Consider the following 10,933-nt stretch of genomic DNA (forward strand, 5'->3'; position numbering starts at 1 on the left):
TATTAATCTTTTTATGTTAGTTTCTTTGCTATAAAACAACTCCTACTTTATTACTAATTAATTATTCTATTTGAAATACTTTCTCACACTTTTAAAAGCCACATCCTGTTTCTAAATCTATTTTTAGCCAAAGTATGCATACATTTAAATAAAGATCTTTTTTCCCTTTTAAGCCGTGGGAATCACTCGAGCAAGTTCATTAACCAATTGTAATTTCTGAGATTTCCCTCTTTTCCCTAAATAGAGACATTTTAGGATTTTTTGCAAGATTTTCCCTACCAGAAAGACTGTTTGCTGATGGAGTAAACATCACTTCTTCGCTCCCACTCAACTAAGAATGATCAAATAAAAGTTACTCTGATTTAATTAAAATCCTGTGTCTGTTTTCCTGCTCGGTCCGACTGCATCATTTTACATATATATATATTATATACTTATACATAGAAGTGCAATCATGAAGCGCTGATAGCTTTTCAGATTAGAATCTAATACGCATTTCTTCTGTTTTAGCTGAATTTCGAAATATGAATGGCATAAAAGATAGACTTATTTATTTAATAATGAACCCATCGCTAATTGAACATTATTTCCTCCATCGACCCTTATTCTATTCGGTCAGTGACCGACTTCTTTCCTCGTTGTGTTGACATTCGACCGCACTGTTCTGCTGAATGAACCGATAATTGTTTTTCTTTCCTTCTCTGTTATTAAACACTCCAGAGAGAGAACACGGGAATATACAGGGAATCTCCAAAAATAACGGGGAATTTTGGTTTTCATCTTTTACAAAATGTCAATCTATGGAATAATTAAAGATCAGCGATACTAAATTATTAATTAAATATGTTGAGTTCCAGCAATTAAGGCTAGTATTAGTTATTCTAATACAAGAGTTTCCTGTATAACACTCTCCATTTTATTTTATAACCGTCGATGAAACCCAATCAAATAGTGGGAGAAACTAACCAAGCATTAGCGTTTTATGGAGGAAAAAACCACGAACACTGTTAGCCTATGTATCGATCAGCCATCGCTGGGATTCAAACCCGGGTCACCTCATTGGAAGTAGAACGCTGTATCCTCTGAATCATCGCGGTTCGCACAGCATACATTAATAAATCATTTTGTTTTGTTGTCTAAACTTTCGATTATTAGTTCGAGATGGTAGCAAAAAATACCATGTGGGCCACTCAACAAGCCGTAGGAATGAAACCAGTGACTTGACGTGCAGCCCTTACTGGAATGTATGGCGTTAAAAGAGCAATTTATGTTTATGAACAAAAGAGCTTTTTTTTTTTTTTGAAGTTTTAAGTTGTTTGTAAGTTATTGCAGCTTTAAGAAGAAGACCCTCCATACCCACGTCAGCTAATCTTTATCAGTGCACTTAAATTTGATTTATTTGTTTACTGCAACCGTGATACATTTGTGCATCATTCCTTGTGTTAAATATAGAGTGAAAGAATCTTCGAAAAAGTATCTTTTTGAAAGGCTTGGATGACTTAAATGGAAAAGATCCCTTTTTTAGAATTTGGACAACTTTCGAGCAACTTAGTATTTGATACATGTTTTAGTCATTTCCTAGGATCTGTCATTTATCCACGTGAAACCGTCGAATAGAAATGAACGCCGATATAGACTATAGCTAAGGTAATAATACATCAATTAAAATCTGGCTTACAACTTACATAGACTCAAGTAACAAATCAATAAAATCTAGTCATTTTAACAGCGAATTGATCAACGAGTGAATATGTTATTCACTTAATCCAATTCCTTCACTCATTCTTTTCTTTCCTTCTCATTCTTTACTGATTGTGAATTGGAGCATATTTAATAAGGCGTCATCAAATTATGCTAAAATCTTTTAAGAGCTGCTACACATAGCAAAATAAGGTTTACTTTCACTGAGCAAAAACTTTTCAATCTAAACCTAAAAAGGCTGCGGTTTACGTGTAAACCTTCTAACCTTAAAACGAGATCTATGACCATCTGCTACGCACATTACCGTCATTCGAAACCTTGCAGTCCCGCAGTGGACTGATCGTTAAGACACGGTTCCCAGCAGATCACCGAAGTCAAGCATCCCTGGTTGCGGTCAGTGTGCGGATGGGTGACCCACTTGGATCTGTCTGCGTAGGGACCGAGGGTGTGCGGTATGGGTCCTCGTTAAACTGTTCCACCGTAAAGTGCTCGACTTCGCGTGCAGGTCGTCGGGCTACCGAAGCGGGGGTGACATCCCCTCTCTGCAGAGGATAAAAATTGTGATGGCATGGCTTCGGATCATCCTCAGGGATGTTTGCCAGACCGTCGCCAATAGCCCATTGTGCAGCTCTAGTGCGACGTGAAATGAACAAATCAATCAACGAAACCTTGGAAAACAACCTTCCCTATAAAAAATCTTAAATCGAGGTTGTCTTAGGGTTTTCAAGCGTGAAAAAAACCTTGAATCAAGCGAGTTTCAAGGTGATCTTAAATCTAGGTCATTATAAGGTTTCTTTTCGCAACGTCTTGTATGCCCAGTTAAATCCACCTTGTCACGAAATTTGAATGGACAATGCCATTGGATCGTATCGCTAGTATGACGTCACCTGAAACGTCACTACTTTTGAATAAAACTTTAACAAAAGCAATTTTTAATTCTTTCCGAATGAAAGGTTTGAAACTACACTATTTTTGTTTGATTGAAAAAAGGTTTTTGGTCTAAAGATTTTCGTGAGACTTAAAAGAAAAGGTTGTCGTAAGGTTACATGCTTTCTGGATATGTGGACAAAAGTATCCCCGGTTGTTATAGTGATGGAAGCATGGGGAGTGTTAGGAAACTCTGGCAATATATTTCAGGCCATTTCTCGTTTCCAACATCAAGGCAAACAAAATGGTTGTTCGAAAACTGAACATCTCATAGAACACACCTTTGGGACTGTGATGAACGATGCCCATTAATATGCTCCATATCACTGGTTTTGGCCTTGTATGTAGGGCTCCCAGAAAGCATGCGTCTTCTTTTTAGTCTCACGAAAATGTTTGCACTAAAAAACTTTTTTTCAATAAAGCAAAAATAGTGCAGTTTCAAACATTTCATCCTAAAAGGGTTAAAAAATTATTTTTAAGGATTGTTTTTAAAAAGTATTGTCACTTAATGACTCTTTAGCTGACGTCACACAAGCCATGGGATCCAATTGCATTTGTCCATTAAAATTTCATGACAAGGCGTGTTTTAGCTGAGCATTAAGGTTAGAAGGTTTACACGTAAACCGCATAAAAAAAACCTTTTTAGGTTTACATGAAAAGGTTTTTGCTGAGTGAAAATAAACCTTATTTTGCTTGGGATGGTTTCAAAAGATCTTGCTGGTGTGAGAAATGAATGATCCATGTTTTCTCTTTACAGACTACAGTAGAGAAGGATTTGGTGGAAATAAGTTTAGATGCAAACGATAAAAGGTTCGGCTTCTCTGTGGTCGGAGGTTGTGATGAAGGATTCTCTCCACGCATAGAAAACATCATTCACGGTAATTTGCATAAAACGTACATTTTTCATGTATTTTTTCCCTAACAGTCACCCTAGGACAGAGGTCGCCAAAGTGGTCTATATAGACCCCCAGGGGTCTATTTAACATAAACGGGGGTTGATCTGAGCCAGGGGGTCGATCCGAACCGGAAGGGTCGATGGGTCGAAGGATTATCAGTATTTTTCAGATATGTGACAATTAGAAATAAAAGAAGACTTGGCAATATACACAGGTAATCTTCAAAAATTGAGCGACGATTTCAAACTGCGTTTTGTTGATTTGGAAAACATTGACTTCCCTGATTGGATTATTGTGCCATTTTCTGCTCAAATTGAAAACGTGGACATCAACCTGCAAGATGAGCTTGCTGAATTATTATGGGGATTTGAAGCAAAGACGCTTTTTAAAAATTTAACAATAAGCAAATTTTGGACAAATATAAATATAATGCAAAAATATGTAAGACTTTACGAAATAGCTCAGCCATTTATGATAGCATTTCCAAGTTCCTATATGGTTGAAGCCGGTTTCAGTCACGTAAATTCAATCTTAACTAAGAACAGAAATAAATTAAATGTGGAGTTTCGAGGGGATTTAAGATTAAAATTGACCAATTTTGAACCCAATATAACGAACCTTGCAGAAAAAAAAAACACCAGGCACACCCATGTCATTGATTAAGAAGCAATAAATCCGTAGTTACTTCACTTATTATTTCTACTTACTTATAATTACGTATTATTTCATAAATATTAAGGTATTTATGTTTGAACATTAATATATTTTTCGTAAAACTATTGTTATCCTATGTACTATTACTTTAATAAATGTTCAAAATCATAAAATAAATGTACAAACAGAGTATCTAATAGAGTTTTATTTTAATTAACAGAAAATTACTTTTTATGGAGGTCGATGGAGATTTCGAAAAATTATGTAGGGGTCGATGATTAAAAAAGTTTGGCAACCCCTGCCCTAGGATAACATTGCCACTCCACAGGGAAAACCTGGAAAATGGAGGGAATTTACCTAAAATAACAGGGAAAATGCAGAGAATTTTGATTTTTTTTCTTCTTAAGAAACTAGGAAAATACATGGAATTTTACCTGTTATTTTCATCTTTTACAAGATAGTGCGCAATCACAGTGGAATATTAAACTCTATGGAATATTTAAGGATGATATTTCTGCTATATTAAGCTAGTTCATTTACTATACCATTATTTGTTTTCAGTATATTCAGCTATTCCTTTTTTCCTTAAGTTTTTTCAGCAATTATAACTAGTTTAGTTTGCCCAATACAGCTTATACAAGAGCTTCAGTGACTGTGTGTTTCTTCTTAATATATTGTGTCTAGGGAAAACACTGGGAATTTTTTTCCTTTCAGATTTGGTATATATATTACCTTGATATTGCTTTTATCCCATCGAATATGATCATAAATAATCGAATACGAAACTAATTGCAAGGTTGAACAGAAAGCCTCTTAATTTCTCTTGTGCGACACGTACTTTTCGTATTTCGTAGAATATTTTCCTGTTTCATCTGTCATTAACCCTTCACTTAAAAGCAATAGTTACCGGCTGTAAAGTAGGGAGAATCAGAGGCTTCGAGACGAGGGGGTTGATAGACTCACTTTCTGCCGTGAGAAGGGTCGTATTGTAACAATAAACAACATATGCTCTTATATATTGGAATGTTAAATCTGTAAGTTAATCAAATTCTTTTATAAACCACATATATCGTCAACAGCAAGCCAATATTTGTGTTCTTAGAAGAACAAAATCCTTCTCTAATATAAATATCTAAACCATTACACAACACTGGATCACGTGACATGTTGCGCCATTAACAAAAAAGATACAGTTTCGCGAAGCTGTTGTGACCAGAAAGGGGGGGAAATGGCCGCATTTTTGTTACGTTCCATTGTAACATTTGTTTCACGAGTGAAGATTAAAAACTTTTGATTCAAAAATGATTTTTTTGTATTTCTGTTATTTTATTAAGATTCTTTTAATAAATTATCGATCATAATCAGAACAACATAAATAAATAACTCTCACTATACAGGGTGTCCCAAAAGGTCGTTTACAAACTTAATATGCTGGTCTGTCATATCATGGTGAACAAGATTTACCTAGGAACTTGTGTCCGAAAATTAAAACTGCGACCGCTAGAGGGCGATAATTGCACGAAAACGGGAGAGTGGGAAAAACAATCATTTCAGGCGTGGACGTTGAAGGAGAAGGATGAATGAGTTTAGTAACGCAGAAATGGCCGACATGCATTACGTATACGGCGCCGCTGATGGAAATGGACGAGCCGCGGCACGGACGTACCTTGAGCGCTTCCCAAACAGACGTCAGCCAAGTCATGTTTTGTTTGGACGATTGCACCGCAGATTATGTGAATCAGGTGCTTTCGTAGCACGTAGCCACATCGGTCGAGAACGTGCTACACGCACACCTGTCGTAGAGGAAACCGTGCTACAGGAGTATGCCATCAACCCGCAAAGAAGTCTCCGAGAAGGCGAACGTGTCTTGGGTGTAGCTCGTTCCACCATAATGCGCATACTGCACGATGACATGCAACACCCTTACCACTTCCAAAAAGTACAGGCATTGTGCGCTGACGATTATCCCAAACGCATTGCATTCTCACGCTGGTATTTGCAACAGCGGGTCGCACAGCCAGATTTTCCATCATGGATTTTGTTTTCTGATGAATCCTGCTTTACACGGGATGGTGTCGTGAACCTGCACAACATGCACGTATGGGCGCATGAAAACCCAAGATGTACACGTGCCCATGCACATCAACAACGTTTCAGCGTAAACGTTTGGGCTGGTATTATCGGTGACATGTTGATTGGCCCTTACCTTCTACCTGAACGCCTCGACGGAAATACCTATCGCATTTTTTTAGAAAGAGTTTTGCCGGATCTGATGGGTGACGTTCCAGCCGCTACACGCCGAAACATCTGGTTTCAGCATGATGGAGCGCCTGCCCACTTTAGCTACGCTGTTCGAGAATACCTCGATAGGATTTATCCTAATCGCTGGATCGGTAGAGGCGGACCAGTCCCATGGCCGCCGCGATCCCCCGACCTGACTCCCCTGGATTTCTACCTGTGGGGACACATGAAGTCCATAGTGTACGAGACACCTGTAACATCGGACATGGATCTTATCGCCAGGATCGCGGAAGCGGCAGCACGTGTCCGTGACACTCCTGGCCAATTTGAACGGGTTCGTGAATCCATGCGCCGACGCTGTGAAACGTGCATTGTGGCGAATGGAAGGAATTTTGAGCATTTGCTGTGATGTAATGATGTTTTATAATAAAAATCATATTAACACCGCTATCGCTATCATTTTTTTTCTCCTCATCCAAACCTGCACTTATCACCTTCTAGCGGTCTCAGTTTTAATTTTCGGACACAAGTTCCTATGTAAATCTTGTTCATCATGACATGACAGACCAGCATGTTAAGTTTGTAAACGACCTTTTGGGACACCCTGTAGAACGTCTAATTTCATTCATTCTTATATAATTTCCATGATTTTCAAAATGTTTGTTTTTGCCCATAAGTCATAATTTTCTTTTATTTCAAGAACTGTCTTAAATAGCTTTTTAGCGATAGAGAGTCTCTCTCCCGTCCTTTACTTTATATATATATATATATATATCTTTTCATCAGCCCACACGATTAGATCCGCAAAAAAAGAGTGCTTTCTGATATTGTATCAATATAGCCAAAGAAAAATATATCAATACAATAGTGTAAGGAACACTCAAAAAAAATTTTACAAAAATTACAACAAATAAAATAGAACACAATAAGTAAAAATAACACGTAAAAACAGAAAATAAAATAAAAGAAAAAGAAAAAAGAGAATAAAGCATGCAACATAATCTATAAAGCGAGTAGCGAATTCAAATGTACTTACATGAATGGGAAATTTTTCAAGAATGATTTAAAATATTTTCGTAACAAGATTGCCAGATTGCAAAAAATGAAAACAAAAGCGAAAATTGAGCGTAACTAGAGGAGTTTTGTTTCAAAGCGCCGTTCTTACTGCATTGCTGAAGTGCGTTTGATTTGTTAGTTACCAAGGATGAGCCCGAAAATGGATGTGCGCAAGGTAATGTTATACTGGATAATTTAGAGAAGTTGACCATGAATAATTTTAGAAAGTGAATAATTATTTAAGAAATAAATATAAAATATAAAAGAGAAACATGAATTGCCTGTTTTGCACGTAATTTTAACCATGGATTTGCCCGAAATATATATATATGTGTGCGTGATAACAGGGCTACATCCCTGTTATCATTGGTTGCAATTAGCTTAAATTATTCAGTCGTGAGCCAATTATTCCTTCATTAGCTTTATTTACGGGTAGGCTGGTGGCTAAAACATTTCACATCCACTCTCCACTAGGGAGGGGGTGGACAAAATCCCGGATGGTTCCAGCAGATCTTACATGGAATCCATTATACAGCAAGAGTCATGCGAAAACAATCGCTCACGCATGAAATACTAACACAGAAAGAGTGAAAAGGCTCAATCGTCGCATACCTTGTAACCCTACGCGTTAAGGAAAATCATTTAATGCTTCCTAATATGGAAGTGAAAGAGGAGAAGATTCTAAAAATAACTCCTTTGAAATATAAATCTAATTATTATTCATTGGTATGTTTTCAGCCTCGAAGTTCCAAAATAGAATATCTCTACACCTATTCTTTACCAAAGACATTTTATGAAAAGAGTTTTAATACTTTTATTAATACAAAAGTATTTATAATTTTTGTATTACATACATATATATATATATATATATTATCTTATTCTTCTTCACTGTTTTTTTCTGTGACATTTAAAACCAAGGATCTTCTCATCGGTTAGTAATAGGGACGTAAATTTCCTCGTAGGGGGGGGGAGAGTAAGGACTGATTGGGCAACAGTTTTCACCAAGGAAATGTTAAAGCTCTTGCGAAATAATATCTACAAATGTCGACGTTTATTAATTTATTTATTTTTTAAAGTTAGGTACAATAAAGTGATCATTTTTTTAAAAATTGGAAACGTCATCACACACCTATTGGGTGAAAAATTGTAGTCTTAGAGGAGTCTCATAATTTCAAAATTATGAGGGGGCCTCTTTCGAACCCCCGCTTCATGGTCCCTGAAAGTAAAGGAAAATTTAAATTGTATCGTATAAAAAAAAGACGCCGACAAGCCGTCTTTTTTTTTTTGAAAGCCTCTCGGTTAGTGGTTAAAACACAAGAATGAAACTTTTTAAAAAGTTTTGAAAGTTTGAGATGCTAATTATTTTCTGCATTCAATTGCAACTCATTCAAAATTTGAAGCTAATTTCAACGAATTATTCTTAGAAAATATGGCTATAAAATTTTAAGGGAAAAATGAGTGCTCAGCTAATCTCCTTAGTGAAACAGGTAAAACGTAATTAAGTATTTAGTGCTGCCATCTGTAGAAAATATTAAGCACTTTTGCTGAAACCAGTCATTAAGACATTTAATTGCTTACTATCGGGCGTACAACAGCGAACTCATATTTTTGGGAAAGCAGAAAACTTCCTAATTTAATCGAATCATAAATAAATGTTCATTTCATTTGCTTCGATCAAAAAAATTTAATTAGTTTGTTGTCTATATTTTCACAGTCTTATTATATTTTGAAACCAACATATTACTGATTTATCAATTTTTCTACTTCATTAATCATACTACCCCAACGATAATGGTGGAATCAACGGCCTCTTCTTCACGTCGTCACTGGCTCATCTTCAGAGGCCCCGTGTATATATATANAGCAATAAAATTTAAAGCTTTCAGAAGTTAAATTGATACAATAAATCACGAAAAAAGTATTCTTGAACATCCTGTGCCAGAAAATCAAGCAATAAGCTTGTATCAATTACTTTAGTTGTTATTTTCAACAATTGTTTCAAGTTTCGTAAACATAGAGTAAATATTTTTGGAAATGTGAACATTTTTATAATAAATTAATTTTTTCGTTTTATGTTTTTTTTCTACAACTTTCCTTTTCGACAACGCATATTCAATGAAATTAAACAAAATTTTTGGAGCCATTTAAGATTCACTACAAAGTTGCTAATTTAAAATTTAAAAAAAAAAAAAAAAAAAATTTAAAACTGCGTGCATTATGAGTATTTTAAGTAGTTATTTGATTCTGCGCATGCCCTGAAAATATTTTAAAAAGTTTTTTCATAATTTTGTAGTGTGAAAAGTATTTGACAATTCTCTAAGAAAAAGTTGATTTAAATATTTTAAAGAGTTCCATTTTTGAAGTAGTTTTTATACTTCTCTAAAGAAAGCTCAAAACGACCGAGGGGCTTTTTAGAAATTTTATTTTGTGTCACAAGAGACAATAACTTACAATAATCGTCTGGAAATTAAACTTTGATGGTATAGAGAGAGAAAGAAAACATATTTTATGGGGTGGGGTGTAAGGCTAATTATGGGAGGTTTTCGTGTAGGTTTTCGTTTCGGGTTAGTTCCATCAAAAAGTCCTCCACGAATGTAAATTTCTCCCAATACTTGATTCCTTGTCTTCTGGAATGGATTCAAAATTAGAAAGAGTTGTGCATGGGTAGTAGTAAACCCAAAATTGGTTCGGCTGTTCAACGACGGTTATAAAATAAAATCATTTAGCTTTACGTTGATTGTCGTATTTTTAAAGCCTACTCTTTACCCGTAATACAGACAAACAAAATCTTTATTTGCCTGTATACAGTATGGATCTTGGTGGACTATACTTAAAAAGCAAATCATTAAAATTCTCCTCCAAATTTTTTTTCTCTCTCCAGTTTTCTGATTTAAAAGAAAAAAACGAAGGAAAATGGCTATTTTTATTCTAAATTTTATTTCCGTCCGTTTTGTTTCAACGTTTATTTCTTCTTTCAATTTAAATTTTGGGCGAAGCAAATTTTTCATTTGACTAGAAAATAACAAACCGAGCACTTTTCCAGCTGTTTGAAAGGAAGAAGAAGAAGAAAAATAAAGCGCTGCATTTGCAATTTTAAGGCTTTAATCGGGAAAAAAGCCGACGAACATTCTTATTATTGAATGATTCTCCTTTTGCAATAACAACAGAAATCGATCTACTTTTTTTTTTTTTTTTTTTTTTTTTTTTTTTTTTTTTTTTTTTTTTNTTTTTTTTGTCCTTCAAACAAAAATCAAAATATTCGTCATTGAAGAGAAAAGTGAGGACGATTTTTTCGAAATGTTACGGAGATAGCTAGGGACCGTAGAACCGGAGGGGGGGGGATAGAGGACCCCCCTTCACATTTTATAAATGAGAGGAAACATTTTTGTCATTAAATAGACAATTCTTGATCGCCTTGATTGAATACATACATATATATATATATATATTTTTTG

The 10,933-nt window shown here is 35.3% G+C and overlaps 1 protein-coding gene and 1 long non-coding RNA gene across 4 annotated transcripts in view; one reads left to right on the forward strand and one right to left on the reverse strand.

The window, feature by feature from the left end:
* Positions 1 to 10,933, reverse strand: part of LOC139426333 (uncharacterized) — a 50,908-nt gene that overhangs the window by 37,856 nt on the left and 2,119 nt on the right. The gene's annotated exons all lie outside the window — the stretch shown is intronic.
* Positions 1 to 10,933, forward strand: part of LOC139426332 (membrane-associated guanylate kinase, WW and PDZ domain-containing protein 1-like) — a 75,715-nt gene that overhangs the window by 31,138 nt on the left and 33,644 nt on the right. For all 3 annotated transcript variants that reach the window (XM_071184663.1, XM_071184662.1, XM_071184664.1), the window contains one exon: positions 3,386 to 3,506. In XM_071184663.1, the coding sequence (XP_071040764.1) occupies positions 3,386 to 3,506 (121 nt within the window). The remainder of the gene's footprint in view (positions 1 to 3,385; positions 3,507 to 10,933) is intronic.

This window comes from Parasteatoda tepidariorum, chromosome 8 (genome assembly GCF_043381705.1).
Source record: "Parasteatoda tepidariorum isolate YZ-2023 chromosome 8, CAS_Ptep_4.0, whole genome shotgun sequence".
NCBI lineage: Eukaryota > Metazoa > Arthropoda > Arachnida > Araneae > Theridiidae > Parasteatoda > Parasteatoda tepidariorum.